Source organism: Stylophora pistillata, chromosome 5 (genome assembly GCF_964205215.1).
Source record: "Stylophora pistillata chromosome 5, jaStyPist1.2, whole genome shotgun sequence".
Lineage (NCBI taxonomy): Eukaryota > Metazoa > Cnidaria > Anthozoa > Scleractinia > Pocilloporidae > Stylophora > Stylophora pistillata.
Window position 1 is genome coordinate 35026715 of NC_142523.1, and position 25197 is coordinate 35051911.

The following is a 25197-nucleotide window of genomic DNA, read 5'->3' on the forward strand; positions in this document are numbered from 1 at the left end:
TCCCCCCCCCCCCAAAAAAAAACAAAAATCCCAACACTTCAATACCGAAAATCAAAGCAGGCATTTTCTTTCGGTATCCAAGCAACAAAACAACCGTACAAACATTATAAACCTTTCACCAATTTCCAGCGACCTGCCCTCGTTTTTTCGCATGTCTTCTTTTTTGAAATGTTCTGAGCACAAAAAAATTGATTTTGTGGTGAAGAATCCGTCCTTTCCATGCTGTTGATTCAGGAGATTGCACCATCTGATTCACTGCTGGAAGTCATTCGGAAACTAGAAGAAATGCAGACCTGTTGGATTGCCTGCTGTGTCATAATAGCTATTAGCACAACCAAAAAGCGGCACAGTGTCTTCCTCTTCCTTTCGAAGAAGAAGGAGGAATATCCTGCGTAGGGAAAGTATCGTTCACTGTCGAAATATCTCGATGAAAAGGACAGAGCACCACAACATTTCACTAAACTCTCACTAGAACTCGCAACGCGACTCAACACTAACCTCGCTATCATGTTTGCGCGGTTACACATTCAATATGGCGCCGGGAACTGTGAAAAGGACTATTAGCGAACTTCAGTAGAAAAATACAGGTTTCCCTATGCGTTTTGAAAGATGGCTGATAAGCTTTCCGGTAGTGTAAGTGCGATTCAAGTTTATAAAGCTGCTCGTGACGGATCTTCTGAACTGAAAGATCTCTTAAAGCGGCTGAACACAAAAGAAAGAAAAACTGTTTTGGAGACAAAGTTCCAAGATGGCGGCAACGAGACTACTCCACTCATTATCGCCGCTCGTAATGGACACTTGGATTCTGTGAAGATTCTTCTGGGATACAAGGTAGACATTGAAGCTCGAGGAATTTTGAAAGTGAAAGGCGTAGCTCATGCAGGTTGTACACCAGTATGGGCTGCTACGGCTGCTTGCCATGAAGTGTTGATTAAACGAACTACAGATGTCGACGGCAGGGATGCTGCCCACGAAGGTTACATTGACATGGTGAAATTTTTGGTTACAAACGGGGCCGATATAAATGCGCGTAACGACCAAGAAGCTACCCCACTTATGATGGCTTGCTGCCATGGTCAAATGAATGTAGTTACCTACCTCATCGATAGCGGCGCCATTTTGGACCTGCAAGACGCAGATGGCTGGACTGCTCTTCATTTTGCTGTTTATTGGGAAAATTTTACCTGTGTGCGTGACCTTCTAGCGTCTGGTGCATCACAACTGAGAAATAATGAAGGTTTAACACCACTTCTTTTGGCCAGTAATGAATGTAAAATTGAAATGGTGGAGTATTTCACCACCAGACCAGAATGTAAAACGGAACAAAAAATTGATGCTTTTGAACTACTAGGTGCAACTTTAGCCGATGTGAATGACCTCGATTCTTGCAACATTGAAAGAGCATTTACATACATGAAACGTGGAATGGCGGAGAGGTATAAAGATCCAGCACATCCTTCGTGTAAAAAGGAGATGGAACCCGTGGAGGCTTTTCAAAATAGAACAGAAAGTCAAAGTCTTGCGGAACTCGCTTTGTTAGAAGGTGATGATCATGCAATCCACTTGGAGGGACTTAGGATCAGAGAGAGAATCCTTGAAACTGACGAAAGAAAACTGTGGTGTGGAATGCCAAGGTTGTTGTCAGATGAAGCTACAGATACCAAGCTTCTAAACGTCAAAAATCAAACGCAAGTGGATCGTTGTGGGACTGAAAAGGCCCAAAGGTCTTTGCCCAAGGGAAGACAACTGGATGTAAATACCAAAGATGTGAGAAAGTCTCAATTACTTAAAATATTTTAGCTCCTACAAAGTTATGATTATCATAACGTTTGTATTTTACGTTTTATTTCTATTCAGCAGTCACGCACTATAGCTTTTATTTGTGACAGTCTTCTGATTCCTTCTGGCATTGGCATGAAAACGTTTTTGCAGTCTCTGTTCTAAAAAGTGGCGCCACTATGTATTTCATATTGGTAATGCAACACCGATGCCTAACTCGAAGTGATAATTAGTATTTGTGATATCACCAGCTATTCTGTGTGATTTTCTAACGTCGGAGGATATTTTTGAGTCAGAGAAGTCTATTAAAGCATCAGCAATGGTTATTTAGATCTTCGGTGCTTTTTCGACAGCCTTGTTAGTTATTATGTGATTTATTATGATTTCAAAGTGAAATAAGTAATATTTTGACCTGTGGATGCTGACAAGTTGTGATATAATCTAGTCAAAGGTGAACTGCAGTTGGACAAATTATGGAAGACTATCCCAAAGACTTTGCACCTTAAAAGCAGAAACTGGATCATACCTTAAACTGACTGAAATATTTCACACGAACGTTTTCGGCTCGACAAAGGAAAGGACGATTCTTCTTAATTTGGAGAGTACTAAAATTCTATTTTAAGGCTCAAATGTTTCATTTGTTGGTGTAATGTGTTTCTATTTTCAACAGGATGAACGAATGGGATTTGGACGAGGTAGAGGATTTGTACCTGGAGTGGATGTCACACCAAAGAAAGACTTTAATGTGAATTATCAGAAAAAGACTTTTGCAAGGAAAGCAGCTGGTAAGATGATGTTTAGCTGTCGCAAAAGCAATAATAACTATAGAAATAGAGGTGACGAAGACAACGTTAAGAGATTGGGGTTCAGTAAAAAGATATTGACATCGCTATGTTGAAGTCGCCGGGCCGTTTATTAAAAATGAAATTAGCATTGTTTGCAATTTGTTGCGGTTGGTGCTATTCCATTGTTCTTGAACCTATTGACATTTGAATTTCTCTTCTAGGAATGCAAGAACAGTTTCGAGAAAAGCGAAATCTAACGGCTGCAATCGTTCAAGAGCGAGAAAGAGGAGAATGCGTACCCGATGTAGAAATACAGTTGAGAACGGCAGTACAAGAATCGAAAGAGAGAAAAAAAGAAGAACAAAGTTTGCACAGAGATGCGGCCTTCCATCTCGCAGTAAAACTGCAAGAGAATGAACCAGAAAAGACAACTGTTGAGGAGGAAGTAATAAAGAGAAATAGACAACCGTGGAAGACATCACAGCGGTTGACAAATTTTCAGGGGAAACTACAGGATGAAGCTCAACAACTGAATGAAATGACAAGGGAGTCGACTAACGTTCAAGGGCAGCGACTAGAGAGAGGAAATGGTCAACTGAAGCAGAAGACACAGCTGTTGCCAAATGTTGAGGAACAACTACAAGAGAGAGATGGAGAACTGAGAGAGAAAATACAGCAGTTGACTAACGTACAAGGGCAACTACAAGAAAAAGATGAACTACTAAGGGAGAAGATACAGCGATTGACAAATGTCGAAGGACAGCTAAGCGAGAGAGATGGACAACTGAGAGAGAAGACAAGGCAGTTGAATAATGTTCAGGAGCAACTGCAAGAGAGAGATGGACAGCTGGAGGAGAAGACACAGCGATTGGCAGATGTTGAGGGGCAACTACAAGAGAGAGATGGACAACTGAGGGAGAGGACACAGCAGTTAACAGATGTCCAAGGCCAACTACAAGACAGAGAGAAACAACTGAGGATGAAAACGCAGAAGTTGACAAGTGTTGAATGGCAGCTAAGACAGAGAGATGGACAACTGAGAGAGAAGACACGGCAGTTGACATTTGTGGAAGGGCAACTACGAGAGAGAGATGTACAATTGAGGGAGAGGACACAGCAGTTAACAGATGTTCGAGAGCAACTACAAGAGATAGATGGACAAATGAGGGAGAAAAGCCAGCAGTTGAAAAATGTTAGATGGGAGTTAAGACAGAGAGATGGTCAACTGACAGAGAAGACACAGCAATTGAGAGACGTTGAAGAGCAGCTACGAGAGAGAGATGGACAACTGAGCGAGAAGACACAGCAGTTGACAGATTATGAAGAGGAACTACAAGATCGAGAAGGGCAGCTGCTCGATAGGACCCAGCAACTGACGAATGTTCAAGGGGAAATGCAACAAAAAGATGAACGGATTGCTAATTTACAAGATCAAGTTACTGCCTTGCTGGATCAGATGACAGAGAAAGAGCTGGAATTGAATGAACTTGAAACAACTCTCGCAGAAGCTCAGCAAGCATTAAATGAACGTTCACGTCAACAGTCACCTGATTGGGCCATCACACGTAATCAAATTCAACTGACAGACCATGTGCTTGGGAGGGGAGGCTGGGGAATTGTTTTTGAGGGTAGATACTGTGGATGTGCTGTCGCCGTCAAACAGATTTACGATTTGATTATTTCTGATCACAACCGCAGATTGTTTGAGCGAGAGATGAGCATGGCCGCCCGGTGTCGCCATCCTTGTTTGCTACAGTTCATTGGAGCAACATGCGATGAAGGAAGCCCTTTGCTCGTAACAGAGCTCCTGGAATCGAGTTTACGAGCACTGCTAGAGCAGCAACCTCTTTCCAGTATTGAAGTGTTTGTTATCTCTCTGGATGTGGCTCGAGCATTGAACTACCTTCACCTTAAGAAACCATCTCCTATCATCCACCGCGATGTTAGCAGTGCCAATGTGTTGCTATGGCGACAAGCAGATCAGTGGCGAGGCAAAGTGTCAGATTATGGCACAGCTAATGTTATGCAGCATACCATGACAGTTTGTCCAGGCTCTAGGATATACAGAGCTCCAGAGGTATTTACTGGGAATCAGACTGAGAAGGTATTGCTGATAGACATGTTTGTCATTGTCATTGTTAAGGCTTGCATTCTCGAATATTCGGGTAAAGATTCAAACAATATCAGTAAGTGGACAGGCGATGACCGATGAGACTAACCTGACCTCTAACCTCTGTTACCAAAGAAAGAAAGCTTGATAAATCACTTTATCTTTTTATTCTCATTGTAGCGCTTGCAGTGACCAAAAAATCTAAATTCACAGGTTTTAAGGAGTGCGGATGGAATGACAAACCAAAGTTGATTGTTTATACTTTATTCTTGAAGGCAATCGACCACGAACCACAATCAACAATCAAAATCATGACCAATCTCATAATCAATCGTAAACTGAAACAATAATACAACAAAGTTCTATCAATCCAATGAAAAATCGTGTATAAAAAACTGGGCCTTAACGCATATAACGAGATTAAAATGACATTGAACAATACAAATAAACCAGTACAAAAGTTTCGGTACAAAACTACAAGAATTTTGCTGGCTGGTTGACAGCCCATTGTTCTTATCTTAATGTCAATGGTGAACGATGGAATATCTGTTTTTCTGAAAAACTGGATCATTGGATGATGTAATTCAAGACTTTTTATTGGCTTAGCCATTATTGCATATGAGCCAATATACCATATTATTATACGGCTGTCTCACAAGGACTGGGAACTACCAAATTCACGAATTTGATTGGCTGAAATCAATATTGAAAGCGGTCTAGATTTTCCCATTTAGACCGGCATCTAGACCGGTCTAGAAAAAAAAAAGTTACAAAGAATATCATGTTCCGTAGCTTTCTAGACACAGCCATATAATAAACATCTTATTAACCGAGCTAGGTCGGTTTGTATGGGAGAATCTTGACCTCGGTCGCTGGTACAGACCGAACGTAGTGAGGTCTGTACTGGGGACCTCGGTCAAGATTCCCCCTACAGACCTCCCGCTCGGTTAATAAGAACTAAGTCTAATATCTGTACATTGTAACATCCAGTTTCTTCTCACAACTTTACCTCTTTGCTATTGGCACGAATACCTAGATTTAGTTTATACTTATAAATCAATTTTCAACAATACTGACACCCAATTTAAGATATGTAAACCTGTTGGAGTAACCAGACGTACTGCTTCATCAAACAGTATTTTGTTAGATATACCTGAAGCTAAGACTGTTACGTTCCGGTTAGCTGAATTGGTTAGAGCGCTGGACTGTTGTGCGGGAGATCGAGGTCGATGGTTCGAGCCCCGGCCGGACCAACACTCAAGGTCTTAAAATAACTGAGGAGAATGCGCTACCTTTCTATAATATCAAAAAATGGATAGACATTCTAGTCTTCTCGGATAAGGACGAATAAACCGTAGGTCCCGTCTCCTGGATCTTGTAATTAGTTAACTTGGTTAGGCAGGGGACGTTAAAGAACCCACTCACGAGATTACTGTGATGTGGTCTGGCCTGTTTACTGGGAATTGGGGGTAGGGGGCATCTTCAAATAAGTTTCCTTCGATTGTTTGTAAACTGCTGATGCAGTCCGGTCAAAGTCCCCCGAAAAGTGTTGTGATGTGCATTTGATCATATCCACATGTTAATTTGCGCAATATAAATATTAAATTATTATTATTATTATTATTATTATTATTATTATTGTTATTATTGTTCCAGAATAGTTTCTACTCTAGAGCCTCAAGAACATTTAATACACTTCTAGAATACTAGAGGGTCAATACCCAATCTATTAATGTTTTTAAAACTAATTTGAAGAAATATTACTTAGATCTAACTTCAACTGTGTATGATCCTGCATTTCCACAAACTTTCAAAAATCTCTGCATAAAATGTCATATGAGCAGACCACTAACAGCATTACTAGCCAAACTCTGTTGCTAATTAACTATTTCTAATCACATAATTCCTACCCCTAGATTCTAATTTGTAATTGTAATTTGTAATTTTTTTTTGGTTTGTTTGTTCGTTTGTTTGTTTGTTTGTTTGTTTGTTTTTTGTTTGATAGTGTAGGAGTCTCGTTAATGGAACGTCAGCTCTGTGAGATCTCTCCTGCCAAATTGTTTTTGGCGAAGCTTATAAATAAAAAGTCAATAAATAAAATAAAATAATAAAGTCGAGAAAATTTGTCTAATATCTTGGGGGCGTTTTTTTTAAATAAAACAATTGTTCCCCTCGCGCTTGTTGGATATGAACGGAGATTATTATAGCCAGCCAACTCGGCTCTACGCGCCTCTTTGGCTATCTATCATCTCATATCCAACGCGGGCTCGTGGAATAATTGTTACGTGTACTTTCGCCTAATGCATTAAAACTAGACTTAGAATACTGTGGCTACAGTTTTAATTCCGTTTGGTTTTTTTCATTTCCGGTTGTTTCGTTACGTAATATCACGTGGCTTATTCCCACATGCTTTTAGATTTTGAAGTCGCTCGTTACGTATGTTGTAGTCCTGGTATGGATCGCTGTATTCCCAATCAGGGTGAAACAGTTGTTTAACGTGCTTAAGGCACGTTTTTAAATAAAATGGGCCGCAAAGGAAACAAATACAAAGTTACAAAGGTACTCACATATCGGTACCGCTTGTGCCAAAGGGGTATAATTTATGATAATTTATTATTATTATTATTATAATTTATGATAATTTAAGATAACGAAAGGACGAAAGTTCACCAAGACTACTCAAAAACTGACGAAGAACTGATTACAGGAACGCTAAACTAGCCTTATATATGCGCGTGGTGGCGCTGAAAGGTCCGATTACAAAACCAATAAAAATATAGACAAACAGATAGACATTGTAACTCAGTGTTCGTATCTAGGATCATTCTGAAATTTGTAAACAAATCGATTTAGTAAAAATGAGCCTTCTGGTTGGTGTCTTTAACACTCACGGTGCATTGTTTGGTTTTTAGGTTGACGTGTACAGTTTTGGTGTTCTTCTGTGTGAGATTTGCATTCGGGAACTGCCAGACCCTGAACGGCGTAAAGAACAAGTTGCCATGGTTACAAACCGCGTGATTCGAGCTCTCATTAGGGGATGTTTACAACCAAATCCTGCAGCGAGACCCTGCATGGAAGACATCATACGTGAGCTAGAAAAAGGACTTGAAAAACTAAAGGAAAGAACAAGTTGCCATGGTTACAAACCGCGTGATTCGAGCTCTCATTAGGGGATGTTTACAACCAAATCCTGCAGCGAGACCCAACATGGAAGACATCATACGTGAGCTGGAAAAAGGACTAGAAAAACTTTTGAATATAATTGTATGAACGCTTAATGTTGATGAATTTGACATTCCAAAGGTAACAATATCATTATGGAAACAACTGATAAGAATTTAAATTTTTCAAAGCTACAAAAAACGCCTTTTTAGAAAATAAAACGGTTGGCAAGTTCACAACCTTATCAATTTTCAACGAAAACATTCAGTTAAAGTATACCACCCTGAAGGAAAAACTTTACTTTGAGTTTAACCTCAATCGTTTATACCCATATAACTTACCGTACGAAGGAATTACTTGACAAAAAAACTGTGAATGAATAGTGACGTGATACCTCCGGGAAACTGTTTCAAACTTGTTTCACAGAAAGGGTCCATGATCGGTGTTGAGCGCAGCCATTATGTCAAAACGTTTTTTCTTTCGCTAGCCAACGAAACGATATCGCAAGATATTTGGGCTCGTTTCGTTTGTCAAGTTGTGTGTACTCTTCATAGTTCAGTTGATGCACCGATTGCGCATAATCCATCACACTTTGTTTCAGTGCGATCAGTCTAAAAGTTTTTGTGTACTCACATTTTGATCTAGAGTAAGTGTTCAAAAATTAAAGAAAATACCGTTAAACAAATATAGTTATTTTTGCTTTGCGAAGAGCTCTTTCTTTTTCAATTTAGACAGCTATGTAATGCAAAACGTAATGTTTGTCATTCAAAGATTCTGAAAAAAATGGTTAGAAACAAATACTTGCTTTTGGAAGATTAGATCACTATTTTTTGATTACCGCGTATTTCGTTTCCGCAATTTGTAGTTTTTCACTTGATCAGACGTCTTATCAGCCTTGATTAGGCAAGTGTTCATTTTTTTCAATCGATCAAAGAAGATAGCTGTAATTTAGCCGAAATATTGTATAATCATTCAAAGTAATAAAAGAAAACTTCTGATTTGACAGTTTTAGAAATTCTCATCTCATTTCTTCCCCACATTGTCAGCTGGCGCTTGACTTTGGAATTTAGGGTTAAGCCCTCAAATCTGTACTACCTTCGATTAATCTTTTAACAAATGTCAGATACTCCATAGTAGAAAAAAATGTTGCTTCATGAAATGCAATTCATTACCTTGACACTAACCATGACAACAGCTCGTTCAAACAAGGAATTTCTTTGTTTTTTCATGATCTGCAGACGTCTTGCTCAGCGAATATGTCCCAGCGAATTCCTTTTCCCTCCTCTTGAAACAGTGTTTTCCGCGACTAAAACTAAATCTGACTTTCAGAAAAGACCACGGCGTTGAGAGAACTTTACCGTTTTGCGACCAGCGATTTTGATTAAACCATACAATCTTACTAATCCTCATCATAAAGTCGTTGTCATGTCTCGAGTAAAAGTGAGGTTTTAATATTTAGCCACTAGATGATAATAAACGCACTGGTAGATTTGTTTTCATTGGTCATTGGTGTTAAGATGTTCACTAAGTGAAAAAGTATTTTGCATTGAAGTCTTTGCTTTGAGCACTTCATTGCCGTATTACAGTACCAAAGTTGAAACCAAAAGTGCGTTTTCGAAAAGGAAGAAACTTCATATTTGGATTCCTTAGAGAAAATCGTCGAACATATTGACCAATTAACCCCCAAGATCTGAATATTAATTCTCCTCACTAGCTACTACACATTTCCTTGTAAATAAGTTATGAGAATTTGGTGTTAGATCAAGATAACATTTCTACCTGACAAGAGTTGGTATTCTCATCACCCATTTGCTGGATAATGTGAGGATGTTATGGGGAGAAGTTTCATGTCAATCACTTCTGGGAGTAAAAGGTGTAACGTAGAATTTTACTTCTTGTTAAATCTAGCATTTGAGTGGAACTAAAGTATAGGTTAATTCAGTATTTAACACCATTGAGGCAACCTAAAAATGGTGATGATTCTCTTGGTGCATGTTGTGTATGAGAGGAAATTCATAATATGAATCCACTCATTCTCCTTGGATAAGGTTTGTTGCAATACTTAGCTATGGTTTATTTTAATGCCACAAAAGATCAGGGGAAGCATCCGTTGAAAAAAAAAGGTTTACAGCATTTCACTTAAAGTACAAACTTGTTAAACGTGGGACATTGAGAGGGGAGGGTTGGTGACTCAAATGGGGTGCAGAGAACAACTACCCACCTGCTTTGCTGGGCTTGCAAGTCAAGCCAGTGTCTTCCACTCTTTTCACTTTTCCTCTCCCAATTCACTATACAGCCCATGAACAAAGTGACAGGGTTTGTAAGGGAACAATTTCAATGTTTTGACATTATACAGTCAAACAGAAATAGTTTTTGTGTTTGTTGTCACTGGAGAACTGGCAGGGATGAAAGTTGATATCATCTCACTGCATGATCCATGACTAATGCTCCAATACAAACTTCACAATTGGAAGATATGATTATTTAACAGAGTCTGGTAGAAGAATAATTTGCTTCATTTTTTGGCTTAGTCTTTTGGCTCTCTCCTTGCTATAGACAGATCTTGTTATTTTCCCAAAAATTACCCTAAAATTGTTACTCATTCACATTAATTCCCAAAAATTACCTTAAAATTGTTACTCATTTACATTAATTTTCAGACATTAACTTGTCCACACCTCTGGGTAACATGATCACTCATTAAATGTGTCGCTAAGGTCCACTTGATTATTGCAGATGAGATCTAGCAACTCATCAGTAACTCACTAAATTTACTAGAAGGTATACCAGCAAATTACATGTACATCTTATTTCACAGTTACCAGTGCTTAAATTACTGTCTAAGATGATTCAGCCAGAAAACAGGGTTTAGCAGTAGCGCAGAGGATGAGGACAAAGTCTCCCCCCACCCCTTCCCCCCCCTATTTTCTGACTGAACCCTGAAAACAGGCTTTTGCATTTGGATCTCTAATGTTTTCATAATGGATTTCTAATTTATTCATTTGCATAATTAGCTCACAGTTTTCTTTTTAGCCCACTGATTGGTCAGTAAAACATTCAATGAGTGTGTCCAGAGAGAGCAGAAAGGCTTCGCCCTTCATTCCTTCTGGGTTCCTTTTGCTTATGGTTTTGTTGAGAAAAGACAGAATAAATATAGCTCATTAAACGTTTCATTGCGTAGTATCCCTGAGTTTTTTTATGAGGTGTACCCTATTTTGATGAGCCCGCAGGGTAAGTCAATAAATAATGAAATTTCATTGTCATTTAACTACTTTTCTTTGTTCAATTTATCTTATAAACTTGGACCAATTTTCACCGGCTATTCCAACTCTTTGTCATCAGAAAAATAATGTAAATTGTCCGCCACCTTTTTTTCGTAACTTTAATCCAATTCATTGCTTACACAGTGCGAGAAAACCTGTCTAACCAGTTCTCTGGAGTACAAATACTACGAGTTATTTGTACTCGTTTTGGACATTATAGCTACTCTATGAAGCACAGTTGGATAATAAAGTATTCTACTATGTCTACAATTCAAATTCAAACAGTTCCTTTGTTCCTTTTCCAACTTTTTCAAAGCCCCTCTTTATGGAAATCAGCTGCTTCTCAGTAAACTGATATTTCTCATTATTGAAGATTTCTTTTTCCAGAGTTTTAAAGAATGGTCCTGTTTCAATATCTACACGAGAGAGACACCAAGCAAATTGCTGTATATCTCTTTCACTAAAATCAGACAATTCATTGGCTAAAAGTGAAGAACACAAAAGTTGGTAGAAATTTTTGCTTCCTTTGTTGGCCTTAACAAATCCTTGCAGGAGCAACAGTTTTTCTTCCTTGGGAAACACACTGATGCCACGCTGAGATACTGCAGCTTCAATTGAGTCACACAGCCCACTATCTGACTTCTCTGTTCTTACCAGACACCATGCAAGCTGGCATAATTGAGTACTACCAATTTGTTTAACACTGCTGATGCACAACACGCCCTCAATTTCACTGATTCATTTCTCATCACGTCTCTGAGCAGGAAAGAATGGAAGTAGGATTAACACAAGTTCATGTGTGTGGAGTGTTTGAACACCATGGTGAAACAACCCGTCCATGGCAACATTAAATATCGCTCCTGAAAAAAGTCTCTCACTGAAAGTCCAAGATTTCATCATTGCATAAATGCATCACACCCAGTGAGGCAATTTTACTGTCCAGTGACTGAATAATGCATTGCTACATTTCTCAGCTTTCCCAGGGGAGGACATTCATCACACAGTAATCTCATGTGTGGGAAATTAATGTCTCCAACCCCCAAACCCTGCAGGAGACGGGTCCTCCATTTATTCGTCGCTATCTGAGAAGACTAGAGTATCTAACCATTTCTTGATGTTATAGAAAGGTACCAAATTCTTCTCAATTATTTTAAGACCTTGAGTGTTAGTTCAGCTGGGGCTCGAACCCTCGACCTCCCGCACAACAGTCCAGAGCACTATCCATTGGGCTAACTGGGTGGTAAACACTAAACAGTTGAAACAGGAAAAGTTCTATTAACATGAGGTTCTTGCAAAGGAAAAGGAGAGATCTTTCTCGTAAGCCCTACTGCATGGCTGCACCTCCCCACTATGCAGTTTCAAATACCTTTTTGATGACCAGGACAAGAAAAAATGCACTTTTAATGGCAAAAATTTTATGCCCTTCTCCAAAAGAGTCAAGAAACCTATCCCAATCATGTGGAAAATATTTTCAGTCAAAGTGCTGCTCTGCAAGGTAATGCCATCCTCCAGTGAACTCACCTTTACCCTCAAACAAGGGTTTGAAAATGTGAGAAGGAAAATCGATTGTCACTGGAAGGCAGCATTTAGATTTCAATCTTCCTTCTACAGCTATTCTGAAGCTGTCTACTGCCTGAACTACTTCATTCTTTCCTGGCTGTGGATTTTCAAACAACCTAACAATACAGAATCAGAGGCTTTATTTTACGGAGGTTTTCACTATCCACACAAATAAGAGACTGTGTATGCTTCACTGCATTTCATTCCATGCCTCATAAGCTTAAATAATTTAAATAAGTATATCAGTTTATTTAAAATTTTAAATAGGGCAGAAACAAAAAAATTATTTTGCATCAATGTCAAAGGTTCACATGAAATTAAAGTTAGAACACACACAAAAAAGAAATCGCAGTACTACAACAGTGTATTTCACTTGTATGGTAATATTTATTTTAAAAAACAGACCAAACACAATCCTCGGAAATGTTATCAGACACCTCCCATGTGGATTCATATTTGGAGTAGCCACTCCATTTAACCAAATACTCTGTATCCTGAAAAAATCATGAAACACAGTGCTTCTGAGAGCTTGGCAAATAGTAAAAAACAAGTAAAAGCCATGATCGAATATAAAATATACTTTTAGGAAAAGGGCATGGATATTCAGGTCAAATTCTAGGATCTTTAACGGAATATCTCACTGTGCAACGGCTGCCACGCTTTTTGCCTGCTGTTAAGGAGACGTTAAAAAAACTTGTGCGCGCGAGACTAGCGTGCGCGTGCTTTGAGGTTACGAAGTAATCTCGTAAGCAAATCACGCGGACCCTTTTTAATGTTGACGTGTGCGATTTTTAGAGAAGAGTAGTCGAGGTTTTTTTAGTTTATCGTTTGGTTGTTGTCGTTTCCCGTAAGACTACAGTTTTCTGTGTTAGAGTAAGTGTCTGTTTGGATTTCCCGTTTCGCTTCCGAATACCTAACTTATATTGAAGGTCGTTTTGGTTCAATTCTTACAAGCGGGACTGTTATGTAAGTGCTAATGTTCCTTTCCTTGAGCTTATATATAGTTCTTTTGTGAGTTTGTTTGAGTTTATAGCTAACTTTGCATCTTGCCTCTACATCGGAATGTTTGGAATGTTGGTTTGTCTATTGGCATTTAGCTTAGCTTCTTCCTTATAAATTCATATTTCAGTTTACGATAAGTACTTGGATACCACGACTACGTTAAATAAAACGATTCAAGGCTTGTCCGTAAAATATATCCTCGCTTCATAGTGTGTCTTCATTTGCGAAACTCATAGTTGTCGTCGAAATTTTGCTTCGCTTGTGTCGACCGCTACGCACTGAACTTAAATATATGCTTTTGTTTTCAAATGATACGCCTTGTTTGTCAAGACGCTAAATCAATCAATCAATCAATCAATCAATTCTTTATTTGATAAAGCAGGTTAAAATTACATCGGCAGCTATATATCAGCTGATGTGGACCTGCAATGTAAAACTAATTAAAATATATGAAGTAAAATATAGGCTAAAATATAGCTCTAAAAGATGTAAATAAATGGCTGGGTATTCTGAAGTTGCTCTTGGAGGTTTTATCTTTTCTTATTCTAAATCTAATCAGAGCGGCCAAGCGATAAAAACGGGCCGCAAACTGACGAGCGAACAGATCAAACTTAAATTAGCTTATTTGTTTGCTCACCTCAATTCCTTCGCCTTTCGAAATGGGACGCTCAACCTCGCTCATAAACATCCTTTCTCTTCCTCTTCTTCGGCCGGTAGTCCTTGTCTAAGTGACTAAGGAGATCCACTGTTGACGTGTTTTGTAATTTTTTGTAATCCATCTAAAAGGCACGATAGAAGCGCTCGACAGCTGCGATTTAGCTCCGATTTAGCAATGTACTGGTAGTCTCTAGAGCCTGCGTTTCGGTCAGCGGTACCGCGCGCAGAAGTGAAATGAATTTCTGGCCATGGGAGAAGAGACGATCACAGGCGCGTAGCGTCCTCTACGCATATACGCACGTGCGTACTTGAAGTGACCAGAAAAATTTGAAAACAATGTTGTGTTTGCGCCAAGTTTGCTCAAAATAAGGGCAAGACGCTTTGTTCTTTGCTTGTATTCACACAACTATTTCAAACAAGAAATAAAGAACGCAGTATTTTTAGCTCAGTTTACTTAGGTTTCTAGATCAAATGTACTTGTGCGTACCTGAAAAAATGACCACGCTACGCGCCTAAATCACTGGCTGATATGACTTTCTTATATAAAGTATTTAATGGCAACATTGATATTAACGTCAGACAGATTATAGATTTCTATTCGGAAACTGACCGCTGCTCACTTAGGGCTAAGGATTTTTTAACTTTAAAGAAGAAATATGCTAGAACTAATGTCTTAAAGTATAGTTTTTTCCATAGAATTACTGACCAGTGGAATCAACTACCGTTAGACATTCGTGTTTGTAATAATGTAAATATTTTTAAGTCTAGAGTTAGGAAATTTTTCCATGATTCTTAAGTAGCTATTATATTTATATATTTACAGTTTATCCTTTGGTTTTTTAATTCATAGATTGTAATAAATAAAATAAATACGAATTTACCAAAAGTTGGACTGTTTACCGGCGAAGGGCTAAGAAGAGGTTTATTTTTGTAAGAAAAGAAGCTGTAACGTACGCACCAGTAACATCACTCAATGGCTATCCGAACCATATACGTTTATTTCTCGATCAGTGGTTTCTATAACAAAATTAAATTACACCAGGTCTAACTACGGAAAATAAATGGCATGAACAAAATAATAAACGATATAAACGCGGCGAAATGAAAACATAAAACACACCTGACGGTTTGGATCATGAAATAACGCGAGACGCAGCTTAAAGACAAACAACACCAAACTACGTAACATAACGAAGCTTTTACGCGCGAACACTACAATATATATGTTGACGGGAGGGGACTGAACCCCACCACGTGAACGGACCGCTGGCCCCAAATTCGTTGTAACAGAAGCCGAGGCTATTTACCAAACGAAGCATTCAAGCAGGTTCATATACGATTCTTATTATTATTAGCGCATCAGCACAAGCATTTCTTCACTTGCGGTAAAGTACGAGCCATAAAGTCACGTGAGCTGGCAAAATGGCAGCTATGAGCGCCAGACCCAGGCCGAGGCGTGAGTAGTACCTCTCAAGGGGAGGAAGTCGGTGATCAATAGGGAGGTCTTGTAGGAAGCTTGCACATGCTCTCTTGTATTAACTGCTGAACAGGTGGTGAGAGGCGAGCAGAAACTAGCGGGAAGGGGGAGTCACGTGTTCCTAAGGTGCTCTCTTACTTAATTGTGACTGGCTGCTTGCACTTCACTTCCCCGGCCTGAAATTACATTTTTTCTGTAGACTTCTCTTACGAAGAGTGAATTTTATTATGTTGAACGAGAAAGTTTAAATTTACCACTTTACACAGTATTTTAGGGAAGGAAAACGCCAAAGGATACGCAAGTTCAAAAAAAAAAAAAAAGACAAAAAGAAAACAAACGCGAATTTCAAACGATCTTGAAAGCTACTAGGATGTTTTTATTATTAGTTTTAAGCGAGAGACATCGTCAGTATGAGCCATCTTGGTTCAGAAGCACATCCATTTAATTAAAAATGTTGGCTGAAGTCAAATTTCGAAAAGACGGCGGGCCGGGTGTCAAAACTTCTTGTAAATATTGACCAGGTTTACTTAAGAAGAAGCTTCGGTCCATTAAATGAGACGAATGAAAAAGGCGTGGGAGGATAAAAGAGGACTTTAAATTCGACTAAAGCTCAAGAACATAGGCTCTGTATGCCGATTGGCATCCCTAGATGTGTCTACTGCATATTTAATTTAACGCACGAAAACGTAATGGCATTTTTTAAAAATACATGATGAATTTTAATCTGGCCAAAAAATGCATATGCATGTCTTCCCATGCATTACAATGTCTGACAGCTTGAGAATGCCTCAGTTAAAAGGTTATAGCAAATTGGTTGTTTTGTTTCCGTAGAAATTAATACGATGAATTGCATATGTGCGGCAAACTTTACGCGCGAAGCATTCGGCTAAAACTTTGGATGCTAAGCTTCAAGGAATCTTCTGGGTTATGTACCCTCCTGAAAAAATTTCCAAGAACGTAAATTCATCGACAGGTTTGAAAAGTGTCATCCTAGATCCGCCAGAAATTAATGGAAAGAGTCAATGGTTACTCAAACGCAAACGGTAAAAGGCGTCAACAATTGGAAAACAGGTGATGGTAGTTGAGAGAGTAAATGTGATATGACACAACAGTCACCTACAAGTAAGCGAACTGTCGCCACGTTGACTGCAATGTTAATTTAACTTTTGGAACGGAAGTCGACCAAAATTTCGATTGACGAATTTCCCACAAAGACGAATGAGGATTGCATCTCAAGTATAGCCCAACTCAAATTAAGATATGCGTAAGTATATAGTCAAGTTGTTCAAAGATCCTCATCCTTTTTTATCCTAATAGCGGTAGAAGAACACGGTTACGTAAAAATAAAGCCACCTGGAGCGAAAATCGTTATCACGAATGTTAGCTTTGAGATTCTTGATTATGTCGGAAAGAATTAGAATCTTTCTTCTTGAGGAGACGAAATAACTATCCGGAGCTAATTGTCACTGTTGCCTGTCTCCAACAGGCATAAAACAAAAGCAAACCATTTTGTTTTGAGAGCCTGCAATGCGCCATTTTGGAAAGTATACCGTATTTTGGTTGTCGGTGATCCTTAATGACTACTGTAGAAACAACTACGTTTATTTTTACTATAAGATTACATAAAATTAAGAAGCAGTATGTAAAATAAAGATACAGACAGTTACTGGTTAACCAGAAAAAACTCCTTTGAGGCTACACTGGCTGGGTGACCACTATGTATTTAAAATTGAAATGTTCACAGTTGTTAGAAAAAAGCTTCAACTAACTAAATAAACCGAACACGCACAAAGATCCTGTTAACAATTTCAACGAACTGCTTTGCCGCAATGATAAGTGCCGATCAGTTCATATGATTGCGCTGTGTAAAAAGAAAATAAAATCTGATGTATCTTTCGTAGTTGCATTTCATTTTCACGGCTTGATATTTGAACTAAAGGCTAATGTCATCCGTCTAAAGGCTCATTAATCTTTTTACACCCTAACGCCAGTATGCATATTCTCCATACTGTTCTCTATACGTTTCCTAAGGTGCTAACAAGGAGAATTTGTTTAGCAAGCAAAAGCTTCCTTAGTTGGCGATCGTTTCCTTTCTTCCCATGGGCTTTGTGTGTGATTCAGCACTTTCACTGTAATGATAAATTGGATGCTATTTGCTCTCAAGGATTAGAGAGTGTTGTTGCACGAAGGATGGTATGGATTCATTAATACCATAGTTATTTCATTCGTAATTAGTTAAAATAAACCTTTAATTAATTTGAATTGAGTTTAATTCTTTATTTTCAGGTCATGATAAAAATCACTCGTCTAAGGACGGTTTCTTATTAGTTGCCTTCGTCAGCACCATCTTCATCACATGTGTCGATCATGGTGAGTCATATGAGAGCTACGAGCTGCGAATCGATTAATTGTACATGGTCCGGACCAAATTCAACGGCCTGGATGACACGAAAAGTAAACAAAACTATGGGGGCCAGTAGTGAGAACTGAGTCAGTAGCAAAGAAGGTTATAGAACACGAGTAACATGGGTGAGCAAACTGCCTGAAACGAGGGAAAACGCTAGGGACCAAGATACGATTGGATTCAATTTTTGGCAGGAAGATGGTGCGAGTTTTCTAGACCAATCACATAGCTGGAAATAAGAGAAACCAATACGATTCCCGGATTGCTTTCGACACTCATTGAAAACTGCTCTATAGTGAAAGTTACACAGTGAGTGATGTAAAGCTGACGCATGACGGGAAGGCAGAACGAATTAAGAAGCTGATTTATAAGTATAAAAATTTTATTTCAGGAGTGACAGGCGATTGTGATGGTCCTGATGAAGCAAACATGGAACCCCAACATTGTACGGGGTATGAGATCGCAACGCATCCAGTATCGACAATAGTCCAGTGCTTGGACGAATGTCTCCGTCTTCCACACTGCGACAAATTCATTTTTACCGGGAATGGAAGCGAAAGCTGTAAACTTTTGAGTACAGATGGCATCTCCACTGCTTTTGATGCTCGAAACTTACCGCAGATAACCGGTGCATGCGCACCAACGGACATGAATGTAAGTAAAAATTTTATTCACGATGATTTTGAATCAGCGTTCACTATGCAGCACTGTCTTAGCTTGTTGAATCAGAGGTCTGGGGACCTGGTAAGAGATCTGGTAAGGAGCGTTGGAGTGCACCAAGTCCACCGAATCACTTGATTTCGATCCTTTAGTATTTTTCAACTCAGTTTTTATAAGAGACTTCTTCACCACCCTTCGAAGCTGGGATGGACCGACATTCATCCAAGGAGTGGCAGTACTTCTCGTTGTTTGATGAAACTAGGATAAGCTGTGTGCATGTCGTGGTAGGCTTTACGTGTGTTACTTTGATTTTAGATTGTCCGAGAGTTTCTTTTGGGAACCGAGCACTGCCCTCAGCCAACATCCAAAAAGTCAAACTATCCAGATGATCGATGAGGATGTATGTCGCCAAGTGGTTGCCGATCATATTGTCAAAAGTAGTAGTAGAATTTAGCGCTCTTGTTGTTGTTGCTGCTCGTAGTTCCGTGTAACTGAAATGTAACTGCTTAGCCATGTAAGGTCTGGGACAAGACTAGGATGATGTAGATTAAAGTGTCAAAAGTAAAACGTCACACGTTTTCTTTGACCCTTTACAGACTCCCAGACTCTGATTGTAAAATTCTCCTCTGTAGCTGCTACACATTTCCTTGTAAATTGGTTATAAGACTATGGTGTTAGATCAAAACAACAACTTCTTCCTGACAGATTTGAGTATTCTCATGACCTGTTTGCTGGATAATTAACAATTATTCCACAAGCGCGCGTTGGATATGAGATGATAGATAGCCAACGAGGCGCTTAGCGCCGAGTTGGCTATAATCATCTCATATCCAACAAGCGCGAGTGGAATAACTGTTTTATTAAAAACATTAAATTAAATTATTAAATTTTATTAAATTTTTTAGCTTCTTTTAATTTTAAGCTGATGCGTATGCTTACCATATTTGTAGATTATGGTATATTGGCTCATATACCATAATGGCTAAGCCAATAAATAGCCTTGAATTGCATTATCCAATGATCAAGTTTTTAATAATGTATATTATTAAAATGAATAAAGGCTGATATATTATTAAAAACTGGGTCATTTGATAATGTCGGATTGATGGCCATCCTGAATAGTGACATTTATATTTCTCACCGTCAAGGCATCGAGAAAGTTTCATTATCAACATAGTTAAGAGCACGGATTATTTCTTCCGGTCCAGAATACTGTTCCTTGGCTCCCTCCATTGCGGTTTACAAAGATGGTTTGGTCTATTCAGATCCGCAATCGCATCGCATCCTGCACTGGATCAGAAATGAGGAAAGAGTGAAGGTGTTTGTAGGTACCGCGGTGCAGAGGGCACCAGAAATGGCTTGGCTTCGCGTGCTGAATTCTACCAACCTGCTGGACTTTTGTGTGGAGTTTGACCATGTCTTGCATATACGTGATGCCCGAACCAACTGTATCAAGGTATTCACCATTCTGCATGAAACCGCTGCATTTCTAGTTGCAGTCAGAAAGATATAAAAGGCATTCTCAGTCCACGAGAAGCATAAAAAGTACGAGCTTTACAATCTGCAAGATGCCGTTACACTGCTTAAAGAAAGGTTGCAATATCTTCGCCGAAACGAGGCCTTGATTCGCGGTGAAATCCAAAGCTTGCCAAGCTCTCTTAATGGACCACAGGGAAATGTGGCCGAGAAGACAGTAGAGTCTGTTTCATTGTCGCAGTCTGGCCTTCAGAGACGTTATGACCTGTTAGCGCCAATGGGTTATACCTGAACCAACCTCCTGAGCTGCATGACATTAGATGTATAGAACTGTCACTTTGCGGTCCATTAGAAATCAACTTTATGCACTGCCCTTGAATATGCCAGGAATTTCGGAAACGCTGTCAAAGAAAGTATAAAGAAGACAACGAACTGGGCGGCATTTTATTATACCAACCCAAAGTCGTGGTATCCCGTTCCAGACCCCGCAGCGGCACTCATTGAAATTTCATTAGCACCACAACTTCCACCTGGGGTAGTAAGTGCCCAAGAGGCCCAGCATATGAGGGAATGGGCACAAGCCTTTGGAGCTGCAGTTCGTTAAAGAACAGTCCGACAAGAAACGACCACGGCTAGGGCTGTAATGCTTCCCGATTTCTTGTACGAGAAAGACATTGTGCCAGGGGAAAGCGTTGACCTAACAGGAGATGTCGGCCTTCTTGACGAACATGATACAAGTAGCAGTGCGGGAGAAGAAGAAACCGAAGACCAAGTAGGTAGAAGGATCTGTAAGGGTCTCCACTTTGGATGGTAAAGCAAACTTCCTGCTTGGAAGGGTGTCCGCATTTGGTCGTGCTGTTAGATTTAATAGCAGTTTTATGTTTTCTTAAAAGAGACCAGTGTGTTTATATACAATTTCCATGTCCTAAACTCAATGTAAACAATTGACAGAATTGGCTTCATCACCTGACGGAAACTAGCAGCAAAGCAGTCGAATCTTCGTAAGACAGACAGATAACATCAATCTATCTAATTCCAAGAATACTGGACTTAAAGTATCGAGGTAAACATTTACTGATGCGAGAACCAAAAAATAATTAAGCAAAACAGAAAAGAAAGTTATGGTCGCTAATTGTGATGCTGAGAACCTGGACCATCAAAACTGACAACTGATAGAAGGTAAATCATAGCGCCTATTTCAATGATCAAGCAAAACATGTCAAAAATCTCGCAAAAAATGGGGCCGGATCGGGATCCGGGCGTAAAAAGGGGCGGGATGGCGGGATTGAGGAGAAAAAAAGGCGGGAAAGCGGGATTTGCGAACCCCTATTCTGGACCCTCTTTACACTTGTCTCACACTGTAGGTCTTCCTTGGGATTTTTTTTGCGCTATAAAAGCTATTTCTTAAATCATTATTTACAAAAGACGAAAATGATTTACAACTCCTTGTATTAGCAGCTGCGAAGACCACTCTTAGCTAATCATCGAAAACTGATAGTCACGAGCTTATCGTCTTTTGAAAGAGAAAACGTCAGCTATCTAAATAAGACTGCAAAAAAATATCATTTCAAGGCAACACTGCATATTAAAGTCGTATCGTGGCCGGTTAATGAGCCAAAACTAACGAGTTTCATCAGACTGGAACTCTACGCAGCAATGCACTCAGGTAGGTTTGTTTTGATATGTCTGTGCTACTCGAAGGTCAAAGAGCTTGAATGATTTTTTGAGAAAAGTTAGTTTCTCGAAATACTGCCAGTACACAGCCTATAACCCTAACTCAAAATATCGCATTGAATATCGAATGCGTGCATGTATGAACCGTCTCGGAGAAACAGAATTGAAAGATTGAAAAGATTGAAGGAAAAAGACTTGTGCTCTTCTTCAACTGTTATAGAATCTGAAAAACTTGCCTAATAAATAAGGTAATTTTGGGTTTATCAACGGAGTCGATAAAGTAAATTGGCCACCTTAAAAGAGTTTTAAAGCTGACTTTTAAAGCGTTAGCCCTTAGCCATTTGTTCTGATGAAGGGCTTACGTTCGAAATGTCAGCTTCGAAACTCTTTACTGGGGCCATTTTACTTTATCAACTCTGTTGTTAAAATTCTTAGTCATGCCCGAAACATAGTTATACCCATAAACATATATTTTGTTGTTTTGTTATAGATTATAATTTGCTACTTGACTGCCAAAAATTGCAAATGCAATTTATCCTCGTGTACCTTGTTATGACTCTGAGACAAGTCACGGCCGGTGGTAAGCTGCTAATATTTTTTTGCAAGTCTTATCACAGTTTGTACTTAATGCTGGAGTAACTTACAAATAAAAAAAAAATTTATGAGGGAGTTTGGACTCCCAAACTGGAAATATCAGCATTAAGCATCGATATCTTTTTGTGGCAGGAAACCTTAGAGTTATAAGGAAACCTTAAAGTTCACAAGTTTTGATTTAGTATTGATTGTAATTAGTTTTTAAAACCCATTTAGTGGAAAACTAATAAAGAGGACCACTTATTCATAGTTCGCTTCGGTCGATTTGTAACCGTTTTCTGCCCAAGATAATAACCATCTAGTTGTCGCACCAATTTAATTTTCGCCTGCAGAAAGAAAAATTGAATATAGCCAGTGCTGTAATAATAAGTAACACGACTTCACAGACTTTCCATTTATAATAGAGCAGGTTCCTAAACGAGTTTCCCCAAGATATTTCAAAGGTACTGGCCAGTTTTCTTTACTTAAGCTTTTTCATGGATATCTTGTTGCAGACTGTGCGTATTCTGCAGTCGCGAAAAATGATCCCTGTTTTGGACTCAATAATCACGTGACAGAGGAGAGATGCAGACGACTGAGCGAAGAGTGTTGTGTTTATACAAAAAGAAGAGGGATGGTAAAATGCCTCCGAACTAAAGAAAAGCAGCCCAATAAAGGTAGCAATGAACCATATACCCGATTTGGGTACCAGTCCCTAATTCTGTGTCAGAATAGTCCATTTTACAGTTGTGTGCTTGGCTGCCAAGCCTTCGGACCGGAGTGAGACAAGGGGTGACCTTTTTATGATACAAAGCTTGCTGCCTTTTAAATGTAAATCACTTTACGTATGATGCACGATCCTCGCAGTAGATAGCGCTATTTAGGCAATAGCGAAAATCAGACCTGAACAAAATCAGGCCTGTACGGGATTCGAACCACTGACCTCTGCGATACTAGTGTAGCGCTCTACCAATTGAGCGTGCATCATACGTATCTAATACCGCAGTTCAAAATATATGAACTTCATATATTTCATTGTATCTGATTTATCACGTTCACGGGTTTATTACGAATCAACTTAACGGCCTGCTCCCAGTTGGCTTGTTAGCTCAATTGGTAGAGCGCTGCACTAGTATCGCAGAGGTCAGTGGTTCGAATCCCGTACAGGCCTGATTTTTTTCAGGTCTGATTTTCGCTATCGCTTAGATAGCGCTATCTACTGCGAGGATCGTGCATCATACGTATCTAATACCGCAGTTCAAAATATATGAACTTCATATATTTCATTGTATCTGGTAATTCACTTTGTTATCATGCTAACTAGATACAGGTCTCTATCACAACAAGGTCACCTTTAGCCTCACTCTGAATCAAAGGCTTGGCAACTGTGGTCTGCTTCCTTCCACGCTTTATTTGGGAATTGAACCCGCTTGGGTTCAACTCCTACAGGGAAAACCGAAGCAGGAGAATTAAGAAACAGGACAAAACATAGAAAGTGCCCTTATCTCATATAACTTTGGAAACCTTGCCTTTTAACAGCCAAGAAGCAAATCAAAACAATTTAAAAATGCTGAAGTTGGAATTTCGCGCGCGGTTTAAACGGAGAAAATATACGAAATTAGACCGTTTCAGCATACAATTGTGCCCAACCAATCAACAAACCGTTTTAATAAAGTCACACCTTATTTAGCGCCTCTGATATTTCCTCCTTTTTAAGGTGGCTGCAACAAAGTTTCATTAATACAAAGTAGACCACTGAGTCACCAATTTTTGGAAGGTGACGTTCTCCTGGAGCTCAAAGTTGTCTCTGAGCTCCATTGCTGGGACTGCTGCATGCGGCATCAATCTTGCAAAGCCTACAATTACTACCAAGCCAATGATCCATCGTTAGAAAACTGTCAGTTGTTAAAAAGTGATATTGGGCAGTTAACACACAGGGAGAGTCACACCTATTACGTTCTATCCAAGCAATACAAGGATTTACAGGTGAGGGACTTAATCACCTGGGGGGGAGGGGGGGGAAGTGGTCGGAGGATATATTTGTTTATTTTGATACGAACAAAATCCTCCCATTCCCCCTCCCCCCAGGCGATAAATGACAACGCACTATTCTCCAAAAGTTTACTTTTCAAGTTTTTCACTTTCAGGATCTCAAATACTCATCGTCGTGATTCTTCTCTATATATGTCCAATAGCTTATATTTTGTTTCCCAGATTTTGCTGGGAAGTACGTGTCACTAAAGGAAGTTACTGAAATCCTCTCGAGATCCTTACAGACAATGGACTAGACTCAAGGATCGACAGTGTAAAGAGGACTCAAGTGTATGTAACAATTATCGATGTGAAGACTAAACGTTTCTTGAAAGGGAAAGCTGCGTGACTCTTCTCAAGAAACGGCTACGAAGGAGACTTCGATGACATGTAGAGTCTTAGTAATAATGAAAATATCCCTATTTTCCTTTATAGGTAATAAAGCTATTATTTGTACCAGAACTAATAAAGATATTGATTTTCGATTTCATGCTTCTTAAAAGCTTTTTCCTCGTATTGCGTGACAACATATGAAGTCGATCACACAAACTGTCACGCTTTCTCAAGACATGATTAAAGCAAAT

At 39.2% G+C, this 25197-nt stretch overlaps 5 protein-coding genes across 8 annotated transcripts; 3 read left to right on the forward strand and 2 right to left on the reverse strand.

Moving 5' to 3' along the window:
* The first annotated feature begins 22 nt into the window (after positions 1-22).
* Positions 23-8841, forward strand: LOC111332474 (uncharacterized). Its single transcript, XM_022937817.2, has 4 exons — positions 23-1767; positions 2450-2564; positions 2786-4668; positions 7587-8841. Exons 1-4 carry the CDS (start codon positions 610-612, stop codon positions 7842-7844), a joined length of 3414 nt encoding a protein of 1137 aa, XP_022793552.2. The 5' UTR covers positions 23-609; the 3' UTR covers positions 7845-8841.
* Positions 8842-10448: 1607 nt separating this feature from the next.
* Positions 10449-11837, reverse strand: LOC148731642 (uncharacterized; the record flags this gene model as incomplete). Its single annotated transcript, XM_088759581.1, has 1 exon — positions 10449-11837. A coding segment is annotated over one exon (474 nt), but the record flags the coding sequence as incomplete, so codon positions are not given.
* LOC148731643 (uncharacterized) lies at positions 11718-14526 on the reverse strand. 3 transcript variants are annotated; one of them, XM_088759579.1, is made up of 5 exons: positions 14299-14526; positions 13065-13153; positions 12621-12775; positions 12257-12346; positions 11718-11855 (listed from the first exon to the last, which is right to left on the reverse strand). In XM_088759579.1, exons 1-4 carry the CDS (start codon positions 14347-14349, stop codon positions 12270-12272), a joined length of 372 nt encoding a protein of 123 aa, XP_088615705.1. In that variant the 5' UTR covers positions 14350-14526; the 3' UTR covers positions 11718-11855; positions 12257-12269. The 3 variants fall into 3 exon arrangements, with proteins under 3 accessions (XP_088615705.1, XP_088615706.1, XP_088615704.1); XM_088759580.1 differs by lacking the exon at positions 12257-12346 and having other exon boundaries at positions 14299-14523; XM_088759578.1 differs by having other exon boundaries at positions 11837-12346.
* A 1176-nt stretch (positions 14527-15702) lies between these two features.
* On the forward strand, positions 15703-19448 carry LOC111332508 (uncharacterized). Of its 2 annotated transcripts, none has more exons than XM_088759577.1 (4): positions 15703-15774; positions 18082-18165; positions 18591-18853; positions 19175-19448. In XM_088759577.1, the coding sequence occupies exons 1-4, from the start codon at positions 15741-15743 to the stop codon at positions 19253-19255; spliced, it is 462 nt and encodes a 153-aa protein (XP_088615703.1). In that variant the 5' UTR covers positions 15703-15740; the 3' UTR covers positions 19256-19448. The 2 variants fall into 2 exon arrangements, with proteins under 2 accessions (XP_088615703.1, XP_022793597.2); XM_022937862.2 differs by lacking the exon at positions 15703-15774 and adding an exon at positions 16305-17059.
* A 140-nt stretch (positions 19449-19588) lies between these two features.
* Positions 19589-25098, forward strand: LOC111332504 (uncharacterized). The gene is made up of 4 exons (XM_088759576.1): positions 19589-22589; positions 23098-23259; positions 24300-24568; positions 24797-25098. Exons 1-4 carry the CDS (start codon positions 22535-22537, stop codon positions 24821-24823), a joined length of 513 nt encoding a protein of 170 aa, XP_088615702.1. The 5' UTR covers positions 19589-22534; the 3' UTR covers positions 24824-25098.
* Positions 25099-25197: the final 99 nt, after the last annotated feature.